This window comes from Anopheles arabiensis, chromosome 3 (assembly GCF_016920715.1).
Source record: "Anopheles arabiensis isolate DONGOLA chromosome 3, AaraD3, whole genome shotgun sequence".
NCBI lineage: Eukaryota > Metazoa > Arthropoda > Insecta > Diptera > Culicidae > Anopheles > Anopheles arabiensis.
In genome coordinates, this window is record NC_053518.1 from 6,704,066 (window position 1) to 6,726,238 (window position 22,173).

Genomic DNA, 22,173 nt, shown 5'->3' on the forward strand with positions numbered 1-22,173 from the left:
GGTGTCATCGTGTGTACTGTACATTGTACGTCTACGACTACGTGGGGATGAAACACTCAGGTTGCTACAGGCTAAGGAGGATGGATGTCTATATTTATATATAGTCAGACGACAACATCAAAACTATCAATTGCCATTAAACACATACAGGGAAATCAGTTACACACACACACAGACACACCAACACACATAAATATCAACGTCACTATCATAGGGGTGGAATCTACTGGAACATAACACTTTAGAGAAGGAGATTATCTATGCAAAACGATTAAAAATTAACGACAATTCTGAGACCCAAGGCTCACTCAGCGACAGTTTGATGCATAATATCCCTTAACGTATTGCTGGTAGCTTGTAAGGCGCAGTAAATCAGGAATATAGTTTCATTATTGTTAGAATGTCTCGGTGGCATTCTTCTAACGCAAGACTCGTTGGCTGACGAGGTAGGAAACAGAGTGGAACATCTTACAACATCAATCACAGGAAATCTGGCGTGATGTTTCGTGAAGCACAAATCCCGACAAAATTGCTCGAATAATTCCGAGCAACAAGCAATCACGACCTTCACTCGTTGCTGCCCTTTGAAGCCCTGGGAGCAAGAAATGCAAATTACCGCTCGGTGTGTGCTAGAGTGAATGAATTTAATTACGAAAGATTTGAGCACCGCCCCGAGCGGGTTCGCTGCAACATGCGAAAGAGAGCAGTTTAGTTTGCAGCTCAGTGATGAAAAAAAGCATGCTGTCGGAAGAAGAAAACAGCCAGCATCAGCTGATTGGAATCACTTCATTCGTGTTGGCAATTGGTACGCGTTTTTGTTGTGCTTCAATATTGACACGCGAAACTTGCGGAACGGAGCATAGGAATGGGAATGTACCGTGTTTTCCCCATGGAGAGCAAAAAAATACACACGAACATATCAGCAGAATCAATATTTGGTTGCCTTGTTTGTAAGCCCGTACCATTCACCGCGGGTCGGTATATCGCGATCGTATCGTGTTGTGGCTCGAAGTGAAAAATGCCCCGAAATAGGGCGAACGTTCCCCCACGGGAAGGAAACAGGGAGCCATTTTTTTGCGCCCCCCGTTTACTTTAGTGGCAGTGGTTGGCCCAGGGTCAGAACGTGGGTCAATTGAGTGAAAGAGAAACCAACGCTTTTAGGGGCATAACGGCTCAGTGGAGCAAAATTCCATCTGCTGCGTTATCAACCCTGTGGACGAAATTTTGGTTGGTGAAAAATAGCTTGTGTGTTTGGTTTTTCATGCTTTGGGGTAAGAAAAATTTCAACCCATTCATGTTACACAAACGTTGGAAGGATGGAAGGAATTCATCGCTCTCCAGTGCACGGTACGGTAGGGCAGCACGATGCTTCATAAGATCGGTATCGTGGCGGGCGACCTGAACCGGTCTGTTCCCGTGGCAGCCAATACACACGCAGCATGCCCACTCTGCCCGTTGTAATATAATGGGTGGCAGAATAAGTTGTGAATAGCCCTTTGCTCCAGCTTTTTGTTTTATTTTCCCACCCTCCGGTGTGATAAACGATGCCAAAAAGGGTGAGCATCGGTCCTGGAAAGCGTTAGCTTCCGTCCACTGTATGAGGCATGCTGGAAGGAATGTACTGGAATCAGTGTTAGTTATTTTGGGAAATTTGTGCTTGCTCCAGACTAGCGTTGCACCTGCAGTTTTATACGGGCAGAGAAGAAGCAGTACCTTTTGGTCAACGACGTGTGAACTAACACGTGGAACATGTTCCGAGAGAGAGAGCGATAGCAGCTTTTAAAAATGTTCCAAAAATCAACACTCACTCACGGGTTCGATAAAGGATCTAGCAAGGGCCATCGGGGAAGTTGCAATACAGCAACGAAGGCAGTGTCAGGATGTGTCTTTGTTGTGTTACAAAAAAAAAGGTGGATTGAGGTTCTATTCGTGGTGCAACAAAGGGGATAGTTTCTTTTTTAGTGACGTGTAACGATGCTATCATTGCTGACAAGCCACACTGGAGTAATGGTGCTAGTGAAGGTGGTCAAAATTGTTTGCAATTATTAATCTATTTATTTTGAAAAGACTTTAAGGACATTCAACACATTTTATACATATTTTCAATTCTTACTAAAAGCGTTTTATATGCGGATTTTATTAGTATTTGTGACCACTCCTTTCCCAACAGTGCAGTGATCATCTCCATACAACTATCCGCACGAACGCTGTTCACTTCACTGCATGATAATAGTGGTGCCTTATTTTAAATGTCTCTTAGGAGCTGTATGTAAAAAAAGTTTATCCCCTCCCCCTGAAAATCCAATAAATCACACAACACACGTCAAAAAGTTCGGTTTTGGTGATGGTAGTAGCATGGTGTAGCGTGCTATCGGTGCGTTTCGTGGTTACTTGGCGGGGTCGTGTTGTTACTGCTGCTGGTGTCAATAAATCAACGGATAATCAGCCAAGTGTTGCAAACGTAACAGTGAAAGGAAAAGGGAAAGTTTTGTTGGTCGTTAGAAAGCTGAAAAGTTGGAAAGTGATGATGCTATTGTTCTGGTTAATAAATTGCTAGATAAGAAAGGAGCTTGTTAACTTGCTGGTGGCATTATCTATATGCTACTGAGAGAGAAAGAGGACACAAGGAATTTTAAAAGTTGGAGATTATAATGTTCTACGAACGAATGCATTGTCTTGTACCCTTGAACAACTCACACACTAGTATAGAACGCTTTACGCAACGAGAGCTAACGAGGAATCATTCACCAAAAAATAGGTCCTTTGGAGGTGGTGAGACGGGAACAAACTTCATAAACGAACAATATGCTTACAATACAAACGGACATGACACAACACACACACAACAGCTACAGAGATTGCTGGAACGGAGATTGGGGTTTTGAAGATGCTCAGTACAAACACAGGGCCGTATGGATGGGAGACAACAGGAGCAATAACGGGAAAGAATATATTCAGTACAGAGGACATTCCAGGAAGCAGGAAACAAATCAAAACAAACGTATATCCCGTCAAGATGGAAACGAGATCAATAATGAGGGTAATAGCAAACAAATACACGGGACAGAAAAACACGTCAGAGAAAGCGGAAATGACACGCTGTACCTTCCCGGAAGGTGAATTGGCTGTGACCCCCAAGGGGCTCGGTGTGGATGGCATTTTAACACATTTGTACAAATAGACACACACCGATTTGCGCAGCGTGAAAATGTGTCCCCGTTTGAGCTCCAACCAATGCCAAACAAAGTTGCAGTTAATCAATTTTAGTTAATTTGTATGTTACATCTTTGAGGGAGGTTTTCACCAAAATACCCGGTGGGCGAAATTTACGTTTGCATTTCCCGGTTTTTATTACGCTACTCTCCTGAGATGAGGGGGAAGCGCTTCTTTTCTTTTTGTTTGTTTGTTTGGATTTGATTCACGGTTTTCGCTTCTCTACTGGCTTACTCTTGGTTTTGCTTCTAGTCTCTCGAGAGCTTCGTGTTGACTTTGACCAGATTCATGGCGTTCGAGATGCGCCGTTTCGTTTGCTCTGTGAAGAGAGAGATAGATAGAGAGGGAGAGTGAGAAAGAAAGCGAGAAGGCACAGCAACGATCAGATGAAGGCGATCCACTGCTCCCGGGGAGGGGGTGCTGGTGATCTGGCAATGGAAATGGAAGCGTTTTCCCGCTTGATTGGACCGTGGAATGCGACGGAGGACGATGGAGCGGGGAACCGAACAGGATATGAAACACTTTTATGAGAAATCCCTACAGGGGATGCCCACCAACGCGATCCAGCGGGTTTAGTTTTTAGTGCTTGGTTTTATACTTTTTAATGTTTTATATTGGATTGCAGGAGGGAATCACGAGACACCAGTATGACGTCAGATGAGGACTATGAAGAGAATACGCCCGGGAACGGTGTCGACTGTGAAGATTGATGGAAAAGGGATGATAAAAAGGGTAGAAAAGGAGAAAGACACAGACACAACACAAAAGTTGACATCGATCGACGTGCTTTGCGAACTCGATTGCCCCGTCCTAGAAGCCGCCATGATGATGACGGAAGAAAAGGTTGAAACAATAAAACCATTCGTAAAATAAAAGTAGGTGAACGAAGAGAGCACAAATGCGTTAATGTAGTGTGCAGTGGTGGCAAACGGCTGTCCAACGTTTTGATGGATTTTCGGCTCGTTTTGGTGTGCTCGAAAGCGAAAGAGGAAACAGAAAATTGGTTGTATTGCATTAACGAACGCATCAATGGTGCGGTGAGATAGGAAAAAGGAGTGGAGAATTATACACATACACACACATGTTGTTAAGACTCGTACGTACACTCGTAGAACGACACAAAGGTCCTTTCGGTGATGGCTGACAGTAGGATGAGGATGATGATGGAGGCAGGCGTAGCAGAATGGAATGAAGAGACGAGAAAATCAAACAGATAAAACTGATCGTTAGGGTTTTGGGGGTTGCAGAATGCGAGTGGAAGGAGCGTATCTCCAAAGACACAGCTTAACATCGTTATAGAAACCATTTCCGTAACGCAAGCCGGTTTTGATTTGAAAGACACCACGGACGGGAACGTGTTTGAGGAAGGTAGTTTGTGGTATAAATTTTCATTCCCGTTCATCCCGCTCTAAACCCGGGCTCGGGATTAGGATACGAGCTTCTCGGGCTGTGTGTGTGTGCTGTTCATTTTTGGCTCGAAGATGTCAGAAGCTCCTGAATCAACTATGCTTTCTTGCGCTCCCGCAACCCTGCTGTCTGGGTCTGTAGTTGGCATGGGTATCTGATTTGATATGAATTTATTCTTTCATCAGAACCACAGCACAGAACGTTTAGGAGCGAGAATGGGGTTAGCGGAGACGAATTTCGGTCACCACAGAGGGCCGGAATAGTACATCCCCAATATCCCAGCAGCGAAAAGACGACCACGGACCGTTGAAAAGTCAGTGTATCTTGTGCCAATTCCCGCCAGGGGAGCTGGGAAGCAGTAAAGATGTACTGTGATGTTTTCTCAGACACAGACACAGGAGCACGGTCGTATCTAGCGGCCTGGGGGGGGGGGGATTGAACTTTATTGGCAGCGGTACCGGAACTCTCGGGTGAATTTTTGGTGTCTTATGTGTGTGTGTGTGTGTCTATCAGTGGGCAGCGAAAAAGACACTTATAACTTTCTCCCCCTGGCGGGAACGGGAGAAGACACCGTACGCTCAAGGGAAATAACTGGAACTAGGACAACCCAAGGTTTGCTCCAGTTGGCTTGCTTTTGCGTCGTGTTTCATGTGTTCCGGTACCTATCCCCGATGTAAGATAATAAATAATCGTAGCCTTTCTTAGGACGGGGTGCAGCGGTTCGCTTCTGGGTGGTGCACCGATGCAGCAAGGAAAGGTTTTCTTATCATAACGTGCAATGGACGCAGTAGTGGCTGGTACATATTAGGTTTTTGGATGGAGTCCCAGGAGGACAATAATACAAGCACAGTATGCTATTTTGGGGATGAGAATCATAAGCGGTTAAGGTGGATTTATTGGATTGGCTTGGGACGGGCGATAAAGTAAGGAAGCGTGTAACGCAGGTTTTCTTCACTAGACGCAATGATCGAGCAAAGTTATTGAGATTCTGAGATTTGGGAAAAGGATTAGGAGACACAATAAATAGTGGAAAATGGGTAATCAAAGTTATGTACTTATGTACGCTTTAAGAATGGTACAAGGGTGTTGAAAGGAAGTCATCTGGTTTCTTGCTGAAGTCCACAGTTATGCATTGGAGCTCCTTGGACAGGTTCTTGGTGAATTTACTCATCGGTCTGCTATGTCCTTGATTTAATACCTAATTCTCAGATCCAGGTATCATTCTATCTTTAAAAGCACGTAACATTCGTTTCATTTTAGTTTAATAGTTCAGTATTAGTCTACACGAACATAGATCAACACTTTATTCGGTCAAATAAATCATACACAAGCGCCCGATGTTTGATTAGCTTCTATCAACTGCTTTCAGCATGGGAAACACATCAAAATTCATCTGACCAATCGTTTCCCCTGGATACGCCCACGTCATATTTATGCAGAGTTGACAAAAATGTTTCAAAATTAGTTGATTATTTATAGCTTTCCTCACGAAACACGAACCCTTTTCCCCAAACACCACGCACCACGAATGTTGCAATCCCAAACATCCCGAAATTAAAAGCAGCAGGACCTCCCCCTTCGCTACGGGCCTCTCCGGGATGAGTTTTAATTTGAATTTAGAATGAATCGAAAGATAATTTATTTGCTGGCCGTGCCGAGCCGTGTTGACGCACCGTGGGTCACATTAAAAACGGTGCGCCGGTTGAGAAGGTTGACAAATTGCAAATGATTTATAGGGGGCGCGTGCTGCTGCTGCTGCCGTTGATGGATCGACGCGACGCGTGGTGTTGACCGGTGTGCTGCCGTTTGGGCAAAACTAGGCAAACATCATAAATAATGATCATAAATTTGTGCCGAGGGTGGGCAATCGCTTTCCGGTGGGCTTAGTTTTAAAGCGGCAGCAGCATTTGCGGGCTTGCGGAAGCTAAACGCTGCTCAGGTGGAAGCGTTTATGGGATGCGAAAGAAGGGGATTAAGGAAAGTCATCAAAACTCCCACACAACAAATCGGCGGCATGAACGGTCCGGTAAGCCTCGTGAATGGATGGATGGATGAAAACGGATTAGGATGGAAACCATCATCGATTTAAATCGCCGAAGCCTGTGCTGTGCTGGGGTGAATAATATCGTCGTGAATGGGCAAGAGAAGCTTAAAGACGTTCGTTCGTTTACACAGCATGTTGAACTTCTCAGCCACGTGCCCGGGTTAGCACAATTATATTTGATTTTTCAATTTTTCAGTTCGAAAATTTTACGATCCATTAGGTTGATGCAAAGAGCGAGAGAACGAAAAAGAGGAGAAGCAGTTGAGTGCCCGTCGCTTCCAGAGCGACGGGTCTCAATTTAACGATCCGATTGTCGCATCACAAATAACCTCTGCGTAAGTACTGCGAAAAGGGTACTTGGGTGCTCAATTAGGCGCGTTAAAAGTTTTTCGGCTAGACATTCGGTTCGGCAAAGGATTATGACTTTGCTCACGGTTTGGACGGTTGTAGATAAGAGGTGATGGGTTGGGAGGGGGTTTGGGTAGGAAAGGGGAGTCGATAAACTTCGTAAACGTATTCGGAAACGTCTGTAGAAGGCAGCGGAAGCGGGAGAGGGAATAAAATGGGAGTTTTTTCACCTGGCTGAGCGAAGTAATGGAGTTTGGGTTGATTCTTTTAATGGTCTAGAAGTGGAGCAGTTTTTGTTGTTTTACATAACCATGGAAAGTAAAGCAGGGGAGAGCAGCCTTTGCAAAATAAATACCTCCGACAGTGAAGTTGGAGTTTTTTTCTGTTATTAATTTTAACGACCCCTAGACAGTTCCAGGAAATTTATTCCGTAAGCGTGATCATCGAGTTGGTCTACGTCCAGCCCAGCAAGCTATGCGAATAATAAATCGCCCGCTCGCAGTACATATATATATATTGCACTTGTGTGCTCATAATGCGGAAGTATTTGCTTGGGCGAGGTACGTGAAAGTGCAATGCTACGAATCGATATAAATTACTCGCACGCTCGTACGTGAAATTTAGACCCCACGCCCAAACCTCCAGGACACGATCGATCCGGAAGTGCTCGGAGTGCTTAAATATGTTATGAGGTTTTCCCATGCGCCGGTGTGAGTGTGTGTTTTATTTCCGTTTTAACACTCACCGAGGTGTTTTAAAACAGTCGGAATATGTGTGTGTGTGAAACAACACACATTGGTGCTGTAGCTGAATAAGCTTCCGGTACGTGACATGATTTACAAACACGCGTAGTATTGAATCTTTCCATCGGACCGATCGGTGGCGATGGTGGTGATATGATATGTTTGTATCTAGCATATGTTACGGATGTGTTTATATTGAAAAAAGCTTCCCAGCCGTGGAGCTGCAGCTAGTGAAACAAGGCAAAAAAGAGGAACATTTATTTCTACCACACACTGTGCACGAGAGCTTCATATTATATCGCCATGTCGAACGATGCGATGAAATATAGTGTCGATCTTAGTGGCAATAATTTCCGACCCACGGTAGCCACCCGATATTAGTTTTTTGCACAAATATCATGCGGAAGGTTAAACCCATTTGCGGTATATTTATGACCCCGAACGCTAGACGTGTTCGGTGAGCCTTCATGAGGGAGGATTGTTGCGGAGTGGCACAGCGAAAACAACCAACCCACTAAGCACTCATGTTTTTCGGTGTTATTGTGTAGCCCGCGTGGCAAAACGATCCAAATTCGCATTTGATCGCTGAGATGGATGGCGGGTTGGCATGCAAAAAAGAGAGAAGAGTGCGCCATCAGCGTGAATAATTGCATCCGTTTTCGCTGGGCTGGGAAAATGGGCACATAAAACTACCACCCCTCGCCCGGTTTGATCCGTAGTGCATATTAGCGGCGATTAGTGACGCGGTTAGGAGCTTTAATCGAACATAATGACAGGCGAGTATCGATAAATTAAGCGGGTGATCTAAATGGTTGCGCTGATGTCATTAGGATTGCATACTTTAGGGCGTTTAAGCGTTTACGGAAAGGATAATCATTCAGCAAAGGAAGGATTTAAATTATGAAATGCTATGAAATGCAAGATGTGTTTTGTGCGCCTGAAGGTATGCAATGCAGTTTATTTGCCTTTTGATAGACGCGATTATCAAGTAATCTAGTTTATATACACCGATTGCATACATGTAGGCGATAGCGAAGAGCGTTTATAGGCCCATTTTCTGTTGGGAGCAATTTAAAAGCATTTTTGAGTTGATTTGTTCTTTTTTCCTATTTTTCTCCGTATGTGGAGTTTTTTTATGAGTCTCGCTCTCCTGAGTGAAGGAAAAAATCAATAACCTCATCGAATAAAACTGCCTCATAAATCGAGAACGGGGTTGATTGCATCGGTTGGTTCAATCCCACAAGGAAGGTCGATAATCGGTACGAGTAAAGCCATCAATTACCGATAATTGGCGCGATGGGGGCTGCACTTATTCCTTTATGCGATCGTTTAATTCGTGCCGGCGAACAATTGAACCTACGTCGTACATACCGCCCACGAGTAGCAGCCCCATCTATATGCGGGACAAGGAGCAGTATAAAAAATGATTTAAATTTTCATATGTTCAAGCACGGAAACAAGGAAAAACTCAACAAGACGCGAAGGTAACAATGGGTGCGTACAGGTGCTACACGGGGAAGGATTTGCTTTGCGATGTTCTCGGTGTTGTCCTGATTTACATAACAATCGGGACACCTGTTCGGTATTCCAGCTGGTTGAAAGTTAAATTGGCACGGACCAGAACGAACCAGCAGCAGCAACAGAAAAAAATGTCCTCGAATATCTTATTTTCGACTGTATAAATAAGAAGTGCTTTCCACCGCACGCAGAAAGGCGCACAGTGGTGGACAGTTAGTTTCATTGGAAGGACGATTAAACGTTTATCTCGAGTTTTTGTTTCTCTTCGGGCGCTCGGCACGGGATGGGAACCGAACGCAGCTGTGCTGTGTCGTTCGTTATAAATGCTAGGCACGGCCTGTAAATATAATTTAAACTCCCACGAGACAACTTCGTGCGATCCTTTGCCGGTGGGTGGGAGAGGTTGGGAAGCACGGGCCAAAGACCAGTATCCCGTGTTTGTCACGTGCAGTTTGTTTTAGCAGCGATTTCATGACTGTTGACAAAGAGCTTTTTGTTGCAAACACCGGTTGGGAGCGAGGAGGAGGAGGCGTGTACTTTGTTGTTATGCGAGACGTTTGCGAGTAGAATATCGATCATTGGATGAAGGAGGAGGATCCTTGCTAGGAGGAGAGAGCAAGCACAGGGGAAAATGTTTATGAATCGCTGATGAAAATACTTTCTCTGAACTTATATCGAGGCAAAAGTGAGCCATCATCGTAAGGCTACATGGTTGCAAAATTGTTGACACCGTTCGTCAGATAATTGCGTGCGAAACACGCACGAACAAGTCATTCTCTTGACAGCTTGGAAAGTGTTTCAGCGGCAGTAAGGAAAATGGGCTTTTTAAAATAATGAAAGCATAAAATAGTCGTTAAATGATTGTTTTATTAATACTGATTTATGGTTCAATCTATTTTGATAGACATGTTTGAGTAAAACTGAAGACACCTTACACAGACAATCTTACGAGAACAGTGAAACGAAAATATTTTTGGAATATATTATTGTTTTAGAGAATGTTACCTAGACTATATTATAGTAACAAAAAGAATAAAGCAAATATTTTCCAGAAGCAAAGTTCAAGTAAGAAAAATGATACTAAAACACTGGACAAAAAACACATTGCTTTGCATGACTCACGTAGATAGGAACGCGTAGGAAGAGAAAAACTTATCCAAAAGTATCAAAGACGCGAGAAGCGCAGAAAAATCGAGAACATGAAGCATCATTTAACGTCGCACCATTAACGCGCCTCGTGGCCAACGCGCGCACGGAGCGAGCGGACAATAAAGTTTTCCCTAACGTTTGTTTGATTTGCTGGATGGTGCAGTGAAAAAGTAATGCACCACCACCAGCATCCTACCCTGCGGGGGGGATTACTGCCGTCGACTGTAGCAGCAAATGCTGGACCCCTCCCGGTGACCTTTGACCATGACAGGCCGCAGCATTTCGACCGTGAAGATGTGATGTCTGACCTCATGAATATTCATTGGCGGGCAGTGAAGCGGAGCAGGAGCAGCCGGCCAAAACAATATCAACAAAGGCGAGCGGAAAGCGATCCGGAAAAATGAATAGAATAAACTATTCAACCTTCTCGCGCGTGTGGCAACTAAGCATTCAAACGTCAGCAAGGCGACATGGCACACGCATGGCAAAGGTAGCGCCAAAGAAAACTGTCGCATGGCGGTTCCTTTTCGCCGTGGCACTTCGGGTGGGGGGAGAGGGCAACTCACCCATATCAGTTTGACGTGCGTGTTGATTGAGTTTCCAGCAGAGCGCATAACTTCGTTAACTGCCGTTCTCCTGTGCGGAGATGGTTGGTGGGCAGATCGAGCTCCAAAAGCGGGAGTGGGGAGAGAGGGAGAGAGGAAAGGAGCAATCATTTTCCCAGGACTGGTGGGCAATCTGTATCCCTGCGCGTTGGGCCGTACACCCGGCCAATGAGACGCGCGTTGGAGGCGTGGTAGACTGTGGTGGAATGGATACTAATTCAATAACGACGTACCGTCGTCTTCATGTACGATCGGGGCAAGTGAAACTCCAAGCGCCAACCTTTCCCCTGGAGCGCCGGAAAAAGTTGTCCAAAAATAGTTTCGCCATCCGTTTATCGCCAATTCCGTGATATGGGTAAGCGATGTGACACTTGTACGAACATGGTTACTTTTTACGAGACGAGTTTATTTGCCCTTGGCATTACGGTTTCTCTCCGCACAGATGGGTGAGTTTGCTGTGGCAACGGAGGACAGGACCGGGTCTTGGCGGGACAAAACGACCAAGCGAATGTAGGCGAGAAAATAAAATTGGGCAAAGTTAGGGCAAATAATGAAGCGAAATTCGGAACCGATTCTATCCCATTACATGGTTTGGTTCGGCTGGGCGGTTAGCAATGGTTTGTGCGAAATTGGACTAAGTGAAACAAGTGGATTGCATAAAGTTGTAAGTGTCAATCGCAAGAGGCTGAATCGTTGAATGATGAAAGGAAGAACTTAAGTGAAGAAAATCGTAAGAAGATAAGAGAAAATGTGAAAGAGATGATAATCAAAATTTCAAAACAAAAAACAGTAGAAAATCAGACAATCTATGAAAAAGTTAAATGAATAATCTATAACAAACAAACTACAAACAAAATACAAACATAAAAAATATATAATTAGCCTTCAATATTGAAATCAAACAGATAAAATGATATGAAAAGAATCAAAGAATGAATCTCAACGAGATAAAGAACAGGCCAATTAACAGGAAAAGATTGTAAAAAATCTCAACAGTAACAGAAGGACCAAATAAAACCGGAAAAAGAAACTGTAAAAGCCAAACAACACAAAAGCCACAGAAACACACACACACACTGACTTTTGGCTTTTCGGGTGAGCCTCGTGATGCAGGAGAAACCCTCAAAACCTCACCACACAATGCTCGTAATAGGATAAAGGTGGCATTTGCCTCACCTGGGCGTAGAGTGGAAAATACCAACACCGGAGCGTGCGTTTGGGTTTGTTCAAACAGTGTTCCGGTGTTCCGGTTGGAATGGTTTCCGATTGTTAGGAAATTGGCATTCGATTGTGATGAAGCAGTGGCCTACGGGGATGCTACCCAAGTGAACAAAGGGTTCGCTTTTCTTTTCGCCCGAAAATAAACACACAAGAAAAAAAACCTTTTGTTCAAAGGCGGGTGAAAAAGAAGTCTTCTTTTTCAGACAGGGAATTTGAATCTATTTCCAGAGCATTAGCTGGATTGCAATCAGTCTCCTCCAGGCGGGGAAGGTTTGTTTAACATTAAAGACTCTGTGGCATGAATGGGCACCTAATTTTGCACCATTCATAGAGCAACACCGTTTTGTGCGCCACCTTTGGGAAGGGTTGTTGCCGTGTTTACCCGATGGACCCGTCGTGTTTGGGAAACATGTTGCCCGAATGCGCCCTCAAGAACCATCGAGCAGGGTTTGACAAACAAACCAGAAGGCCCGCGCGTACGCTCCAACGTATGTTTGAGCGCCGTGAGCAAGCACAAATTACGGTGACAAACTATAATCCTCGGCTCGGCTGTGTGTGTGTGGCTGTTGTTGCACACTATTGTTGCTTCAAATTGTAGCTAACAACACGCTTGAAGGCTCGTGGCTCGAGAGATCGTTTGCCAGCGCACCGAAGTGGATACATGCACCGTGCCGCCGCTACAAAGCAATCAGCCTAAGCTTATGCAAAATATACGGACAACAATCATCGACACCGTTGTACGTTCGGTCGCACCAGCAGCCTTCTCGGGCGCATGCATTTCGTGCGGGTCCTTTTTTTCGGCACTTTTTCGGCATTTCATTTCCGGTTCCGGTTTCGATTGTGGTGCAGGCAGTGCCAGTGGCAACTCCAGCAACTCAACACGCGCGCCTGAATGTAGGCTCCGGATGTAGTAGCACTCGCACTGCCGGTGCCGGCGCTCGTAATAGTGGCGGGATTAACATTGTACGCGGCAAAAGTCATGCAGCGCTCCATCCCCGCATCACACTTTTTGCAAACGCAAACGAACGGTTTTTGGCGATGAATGTTTTTTTTTCTTCTTCCATTTGTAGGATGGCGGGGAAAAAAATGCAGGAAAAAAGTGAAATCAACCAACCGCAGCGCTTTATTCTTCACACCTCGCCTGTTAGTGTACCAGGGGGTAGTTTTTTGTATGGCTCCCTCTGTGTGTCATTTCTGCGTGCCGTGACGATGGTGCTGAAGCTTTTCGTGCATGAGACACACGAGCTATTCGTTCGCTGCAGCCGCCGTGAGGGGAGACTGATTGTCAAGCGCTTTTTTTGTGTGTGTATGTGGCATGCTGCTGCTGTTGCTATTCGAGAAAGCGAATTTTATCACCCGGGAATCTGCAAAAGAGCGACGAGGGGGGCACTGGCCCGGCGTGGCCTGTTTGCCTTTTGTGTGTCCTGCTTTACGACCACTGCAGCGGGCGCTGCGGCAAAGTCATAAAGGTCCGATGAGTTTGTATACCGGGTCTGTGCATATATTGAAAGGGCTTAAGAATGAAATTGTTTTCGCTTGCCTCGGGCTCAGGGGAGTGTGATGCTCATTTTTGGAGCGCATATAATGGAAAAAAGGCGGCACATTCAATTTAGTCTTTATGGCGTATAAATGGTGGTGGAATTTTTGTAGTATTGAAAACAGTTTGAAATAAGAACTCGCCAACACCTGGCATGTCGTCTAGAATTAAGGATCATTTCGCGAGCATTGAAACTAGCATTCAATTTAGTTTTGTAGTCATTCGGTTTGCCTGCAAAAATGGGTAAAAGTTTTAACGTTCCAATTCAACGATTGCACTCCGCCCGAAAAACATCTCGAAAGCACTCAAACAGTCGATAATATTATCCAGCTGGCCGAACAAACGTTCATCAATTTCCACATGGACTGGTTCTTTCCGTTGATTTCTTTCGAGCACATGCTCGCTCTCTCGCTCTCTCTCTCTCACTCGCTGCACGAGATCGTCGTCTCGGTTAGATCGGTTTATTGAAACACACGCCACGTGCTCGAAGGGGGTGAATGTGACACATAAAAAGGCGGAACTACAATCGGAGCAGCGGGTGCAGCCACCACCATCAGGCGCTCGTTAGCAGCACGCTCTCGAAGAAGAAAGGCGGTGGGTGGTAGTAGCAGCGCCATTGATTCGAACCGGTTATGGGCGATCTTTTTCTACAGACGTACGGAAAACTATTGCATGGGGACTAAGCGTTGCAGCCGCGTTGCTGGGAGGAAGGATCTGAGTGTTGGGGATAGCAAAACATTTAGATTGAACAGCGTTTGAGTGGAGCTTGATTTGGTTGGATGAAATCAATGAAAAACACGGTACGGTATGACGCAAAACGACCGCTTTGACGACAGTTCTGCAATTGGCAGGTTTTGTTGGCCACGGTTGTCGATGAGATACAGCATCGTACGAGCTAGAAAAACGGTTTTGAGTAAGGAATATGAATATTAAAGTAACATTACAGGAAGCGATAGTTCTTCGTACGGAAAACACGGACTGTAAATTGAAAAGACATTTATGAAAAAATTCCAAAAAATGGTACAAAAATGCTACTATGACACTGATAGACAGAGCTGAAATCATCTGAGTTGAAACAAAGTCAAAAGGAAGAATATATAAATGATAATTAGAAAAATGAGACAAAGCAATTTGGATATGCAGAGAAAAGCAAAAAAAATGAAAAAAAGTCTTCAAAACTCAAAACGTTTAGCATATTATTGAAGAATATGGGAGACATAATATCCTTAAACATGTAAGAAAGTGTTGTAAAATGAGTAATAAAGAAAAAGCTACAAAACAACATCAAAAACTACTCTAAAGTGGCGCACAAAATACAAAAAATTGCACATCAGATAATGAATACACACCGAACAAAATCTAACGGCCAAAGAGCACAATTTACACACAACAGTTGACATTGACACAACGATTTCGTAGAAGAGTGTAACAGAGAGACAGAGAGAGAGAGAGAGATAGAACTTGGTTGTTCTTGGTACGACAGCTAGCACGACACCGAAAACGTATACTTAAGCGCTGCTCAACGAACCGTTCCTCGCGGCGAAGAGCGAAGTCTCAACCGAACCCCCACGTGAGCGTCAAGTCATCTCTTTTCTCGTTAGAGCGTCCTGCGTTGCATCCTGCTATTTGCTCGAAGGCATCATTTTAAAAGACCCAACCCCCGGTTGCAACAACTTGACAAGCGGTTGGGAAATAATTTGGGGAGTTTAGTTGTTGCTGTTGCTATCGTTGTAGGATGTCAAGCTGCCCACATCGTATAATGGGCACACCGCGAGCAATTATATTTTTGCTCTCCAGCAGTCTGTGCCACTCTTCACCACTTCTTTGCCTCAAAACTGGATGGTAAGTGTAATGGACGTTTCATTAGAGCGTATATTATTCGGTCGCGTGTTCTAGGAACGCGCAATACCGGTACATCGGTTTTGCTGCTGTTTACCAGCAATTGTGTGTGTGGTTGAGTTTTTATTTACTTTCGCAAATCCACCGGAAGGCGCATGTGACACACAAAGACACGGTACGGCACGCGTTTCTACGGCGTGTCCGAATTAGTTTTGCATCCTTCCAGCAGCCGCAGCAGTAGCGTTGGTCGGTGGTTGTTCGTTGATCGTTGGCGGGACGGGTACGACAGGACGGCGTGATGCGAACAATCGTGCAGGGATTAGCGCAAAAGCTGTTCGTTATAAAAGCTGTGCCATTTTGCCGCCCGCTTTGCCTATGTACGCTGAGGCGGCATCTGATGGGCGAGGGGGGTGGAGTGAGTGAATGAGCGGGAATAAAAAAAAAACATGGGGCGGAAAGCGTGTCATTAGCGAAAGGTGAACCTGATGGTGTGGACATTTTATAATTCGTTTGAATATTTCGTAGAAAGAAGCATGGAAGTATTTCCATATTTGCGTGATGTGTGTTATGTAAGGTAAATTATATTTGATGTTCTTAGAATTGGACGCCATTTTGTGAAACGTGACAAGGTTAACTGAAATGAAAAAGCGGGCAAATAGCACTGTTTTTACAAATTACATACCTTTAGGCGCTGTATCACAAACGTTGGCAGAGCGCCTAAAGTTATGCAACGCGCAAAGTATGTTCCCTTCATTAAAGCGGAATCGAAGTAGGTGTGTTTGTGTTGAAAATGTCCATTGCTCATTGTGACACGTCGTTTGAACAGCTCAACAAAATGCAATTGGTTAAATAATAAAAAATTAAACCATATTTTAATTCGCCTTTAATCGTTGTTAGTAAAACAAAAGAAACATGTAAAACCACATCAGTGCAGTGGTCGAAAAGAACAGAAACACATATGTAAACCACACTCACACAAACACATATAACGATGATTCGGAAAGGGTTCAAACGATCCTTTGACGAGGGATAATCTGATATGTGTTAATCCGTTTGCCGTATTGATCGAAGGCTCGTAAATGTTTAAAACGGTACAAACAGGCAGGGATTCATGAGACGTTGATTGGATAACGGTGACGCGTTGATAAGGGTAATTTTTCCGAGAGGCAATAAAGAGTTGAGTTGTTTTTAAAGTTTAGTTGAGTCTGGTAGTATGTATGAGCATTTCAAAATATTTTTCTAGCAAATCATTTCTACGTTGAACTACCAAAAGTAAGCAGAATCAATGAACAATACGTTCATTAAAAGCTCCCACTCTAATTCGCAAACAAATTGGTCCATTTTTGTGAATCAATTGCGCTGTTGACCACTCACGAATAGGTTCTAATTTGTGTTTCCTACTTAACATAATGTAAGACGACCATTTCGAAACACTTTCATCCCTTCCTGTAGGATGTTTTGCCTTTTCCACGAATTCAACTTCCTGTAGGCGCATCCAGTGGCAATGGCATCCAGTGACAAATGTCCGCCAGTGGGCGAAGGCATACTGTGGAGAACATTCATCGCAACTCCCGTACCAAGCCTGAAAGTGTTGGCCACCGTAATGAGGGCGTACGGAAGCGTTCGCCCCGAATCCATTTGCTGATGAAGCAACCATTTTAAGCTAATTAACTCAACGAACGAACTGCTCCAAACGGTGAGCACGTACTGCGTGTGCCCACTGCCCACTCCCGTGGCATCTTGGCTGAGTTCCGGCAGGCTGCCGGAACTGATGTAACGCCGGAACCGATGCGGTGTTTCTGGTAGCGTTTCCCGGAAAAAACGTGCCCTGCGTTTGCCGTGCGCTCGGGTGTCGAATATCGGTGTTATTTTTCGCGAACCTTTTGCACATTTGTTGCTTCATTACTGGGTCGTTCGGAGAGGTTGTGCGTTGTTTTTTTTTTATCATAGCATGTTGTTTTTGGGCACCGCCAAGGAGGATGTTGCTTGCTGAGAGAGCTGCTTCCGTTTCGACCCCGACGGGGCTTTCGACAACAACCAAATCCGTTGAGCAAAGCCACGAATTCAAGGCTAGTGCGGAAGATTTCGGCGCTGGTGATAAATGGAATAATCACTGCCATTTATCTTCGTTTCATGCTGTTCTAGGAATGGGAAGCATTCCATCCTGATAGTCCTTCTAGACGCACAGCAAAGGGTACGTTCTATTGAGGTTGAGGTCCGGGACCTTATCATGCAATGATGCGTAAAGATTCGTGGGCGAATTTGCACAAATCACTGCCACAAAAGACGAACGAGCCTTCGCCGAAGTGTACAACCTGGTGAGTAGTTTTTGTGTGTAGGAGAGACAGAAAGAGTAAGAGCAGGAGAGCAGCTCTGATAAGCTGAGTAACGAATTAATCATGTTAATCATTCTGACCGCTGAGTGTTAGGTGGAGTGCGCACAAAAAGCCTCCACACCTGCCATCATGCCGACGCGCGCTTGACTAATTACTGATGTGCATGATTACGTCAAGCAATCAAGCCGTTCGGTAGGAGCCATCAGCTAGAAGCATTCATAAATCAAACATTCTGCTTCTTTTTGTGAGGAGATGGTCCTAATCGCAACAAAAAAGTGTACAACTTTAATTTAATAAAAAGGTTAAGCAAAGATTGTCGCAAAAGGGGAAAAACAAGCCTTCGGGGTTGGTAAAAAGCCCTTGTCAACCATCTGTGTTTGGCTGGTACAACTAATGAGATTTTGATCGAAAATATTTCACCAACTGGTAGCAAAAAGCTGGCAGCTTGAATGCTCGAAATGCTCCAGTTGCTCCACTGCGGCGCAAGAGTTGCGCGGGGGTTTCCGGGTTTGCACGTGCTGTGCGCTCCCGGAAACTCCCTGCGGCGAACGAGGCACGAAAAAAGTCGTCGTGCAAGCGCAAAGTAAACTTTTTCCCTCACCCCAAAATGGCAGTGACAATGCCAGTGGTTCGCTCTTGCTTGGAGTGTGTGGCTGTGTTTGTGTGTGTGAGTACGCTTTTGCATGTCCGCACTGCAGCGTACTGTCTGAGCGGCGTGCTGAACTGCTGAGCACGTGTGTTCCGGCGCTACGCTTACTGGAGGAAGTACGGATGATGTATGACAGATGACAAGTGTGCACACCAGTTACTGGCTACAAGAAGCAGGTTGGTTTTCCTTCTTTAACTAAAGTTTGTTTTTGGGAAGGGTGGTGAGGGTTGAAATTCGCCCCGTTCAAGAGAGAGCATGGATCAAGCTTGTTAAGCGAGGGGGAACCTTTGAAAAATCCGGCTCGAAGGACCAAACGTTGAGATGCTACAATTGCTTCAAAGCGTTCGTACACTCACACTGGTAACAGATGCTGCTTTTTTATTCCCATACCTTTCAACAAACCCAATCAGTGTTTAAATATTGATTCATACAGATTGACCTTGAGGTGAGGTTACATAGGAGTGCTGGCGAATGAAAAGGCTCTTCCTAAAAATACTGTGTATCCTTCAGTCAGCTCCAGTGTACAAAATCGTTTGCCAACTGTGTTGGGCTGTCTCGGCCTCGGCCTCGGTCTTATTGTTGTTGTGGTCATAAAAAGAAATAAATCCAGACGGGCTAGCCATACCATTGCGAGGCTCAATCAAAAACCGAGCCATGGTATGTGCACGGGCAAATACAATGAACGTCGTCTGCACGGTGAGACACAAGCGAGCAACTCCCCACGTGAACCTTCAAGAGGACCGACGCCGGTCCAGTGTTGTGGGGGTGAAATTGTATTTACACAGTGCCTTTTTGTTTGGGAAGCGAAGGAGAGGCACCGATGTGTGTCAACCACCGTCGTTGTTCACTTGGTTGCCTTTCCTATTAACAGCAGAGAAAGGGCTAACCGGCGTGGAGATACTGTTCCATTTGACCCTTTCCAAACCGTCTGGTGTTATTTTTGATCATTTCTATACCGCAACACAAAGGGCTGTGTGTGTGTGTCTGTGTGTGTGGGTTTTATTTTTACCCTGCAAAGAATGGCGACCCATTCCCCGGCAGGGCAGTGGAAACATTATTTTTGCTCTCAGAAAACAATAGCCCGCTCCCTTTCATTGTAGCAGCAGCAGCAGAGAGTGTCGTTTTTGTTTGAAGTGATTTTATTTATCACTTCCGTTTGACACGTTTCCGTCCCACCCGGGGGGTGGGAGGGTGGTAGGGCCCACACAGACGCGCTCGAAGGAGGTCGCGCCCGATGTCACCCTTGTAGCAAGCACAGCGTGACTGCTGTTGCTGTACACGTCCTCGTACCATAATGGTGAGACTCGCTTGCAAACGGAAGGAAACGACACGGAGTCAACTGTCATGTTAATTATTTCCACCCGAGGCACATGGCCACTAGGGGCATTTGGCCGGCTTTCTTGCACGGTCTCAAAGAAGGGATGAGGAAACGCGTTTCTGCAGTTCAATCGTAGCCCGGCGGTACCGATCGGAAGGACAATAATGGTTCGAGCTTTTGTTCGTGAGGCGCTGCGACTTCACGGACCAGTGGCTAATTCCGATGGATGGTTCGGTGCGGAGGCAAATCTCACGGGACACGCCATTTGCCGCACTTTGTCGAATCGTTGTAGGAGGAGCGATGTTTGTGCGTCCGGTGTAGCAGCAATCATTTCCTTTCGCAAGTTCGCATTTACCAAAATTGGAATGTGGAACTGAGTGGTGGATGGTGAATGGTGGTGGTTTAGTAGTAGTTGGAAGTGGGTTGCTTTGGGGGGAGGAGTGAAAGTTTTGGAACAATTATCGAGAACAGACGGTACCCAGCGGTGGTGTCGAAGTGGTCGTCCGATGGTGGCGCATTGCTGGTGTTTTGGTACTGGGTGGATTAATGCAGTGGAACCCCCTTTTTCCCCGATATTCTCCAAGGGATAATTGGAGTTGGCAGGTTGGCAAATCGTTGTTTGGGAGGGATGTTGTGCGAAAATGTAAATTAATTTATTGAAACGCAAAATACGATTACAGAAGCGTTAATTGGACGCCGCTAAATAATAGTAATTATGTGTCATTTGGGCTTAAAATGAAAGTCATTGATGGTCATTGATTTTATACCAATTATGCTTTAATATTATCGATATCGTATGCCACTTACTGTCAAGTCTTATAGAACCACTTATAGCAGTTCAAATATGACCATCATTAAGTGGTAATTTACCTTCCTTCACTTATCAAAGCTGATTACCTATTGAATTACCATTCCATTTCTTCTTTGCACAGAACGAAAGGAACTAGAACAAAGCTTTCCTAGCCAAATGCAGCAAATAAAGAACCCTCTCCCGGGTGGCAAACGGAAATGAAAGACATCGTATCAAACGAAAGCACAAACAAGCTCTGGCTGAATTGAATGAATAATCGAAAAATAAAGGAGTGTAAATATTAACTTGATTGAAGCGACGAGCTTGAAGCAAAGGAGAGGGACATTTAAAAAAAGCTTCTGCTGTTGAGGTCTGAAAAAATAGCATGTTCCCCTTCTGGTGGTTGAAAATTGAAACGAGCAAAACTAATTGACAGAATGGCTGAAAGCTGTAGAAATCTATCGAAGCCGAAAAAAGGGGGCGGGTAGGATAAAAAACTTAGCGTTTTTGCTGGACGATAACGCGGACGAAGAGGAAATGTGGTAACAAAAAGGCGAATGGAAGTTGCTTTCACCCGGGGGGTTGATGTGGCTTTTATTTTTCCTTTTATCGATGGTTATCGATAGCGTGAAGGTGGTTAATAAAGCGTTGAATGGATTTCTTGGAAAAGCACAAGGCAACATGAATGGCTGCACAAAGAATCCTCTAGTGGAGGGAGTTTGTGTGGGTTGTGAGTTGAACTGGAGGGTTTGTGTTAATGATGGCGATCGTTTTTTTCTTTAAGGCACTGGAAAAAAGAAACATTAGTCTAAAGCGGAAGCACGAATCATTAGGAGTCTAGAAAAGTTGGTGTGAAAATGAGCAATGTGTGTGATGTTTTACACGATCGTTTTAACACGCACTTAAGCCACTAAAACTAAAGCTGGCGTGTCGAAAAGCGTGTCTATCTTTTTATGTTTTTTGTAGATGCTAAATGGTCTCTCACACACGCACTTTAATTTGCGCGAAAGAACGTGTTAATTGCTTTCCGTTGACTTGCTCGGCGTGGCGTTTGTATTTTCCCTGTGTAAAAGATCGCGTGAGTAGCGTGTGTTACATGAGCCCGTGCGGTCTTAGCAACCCACGGGAGACCCGTTCTGCTTCTGCTAGGCTTGCTAGTGGAGTCTAGTGAACCTATCCGCGACGTCTGCACCGAACGCCCTGTTGCTATGGGCGCCTGTTGCGATAGTAGTGGCGTACAGCGGTTTTGGGAGGCTAAAAAGGTGACAGTGCGCACCGAATGGCACACATCGACGGAACAAAGCAAACAAAAAAACTTACCAATTTTCGGGCCCAGATCCTTCGTCTTCACCTGGTTCATGCGGCGTGCCATTGGGCCAGAGCCGGGCATACCGATGCCACCTCCTTGACCTAGTCCGGCACGCGGGAAGCGTGAAGCGTTTATGTTTGTGGAGCA

At 45.0% G+C, this 22,173-nt stretch overlaps 1 protein-coding gene across 9 annotated transcripts in view; it reads right to left on the bottom strand.

Annotated features, from left to right (window-relative positions):
• Positions 1 to 22,173, bottom strand: part of LOC120900403 (potassium voltage-gated channel protein Shaw) — a 57,622-nt gene that overhangs the window by 3,604 nt on the left and 31,845 nt on the right. For 5 of the 9 annotated variants that reach the window (XM_040307351.1, XM_040307350.1, XM_040307352.1 and 2 more), the window contains exon 8: positions 22,038 to 22,127. The exons of 1 other annotated variant lie outside the window; for it this stretch is intronic. In XM_040307351.1, the coding sequence (XP_040163285.1) occupies positions 22,038 to 22,127 (90 nt within the window). Of the gene's footprint in view, positions 1 to 3,429; positions 3,533 to 15,313; positions 16,019 to 22,037; positions 22,128 to 22,173 lie in introns of those variants that run through there. 3 more of the 9 variants (XR_005739198.1, XM_040307358.1, XM_040307357.1) reach the window with 3 other exon arrangements.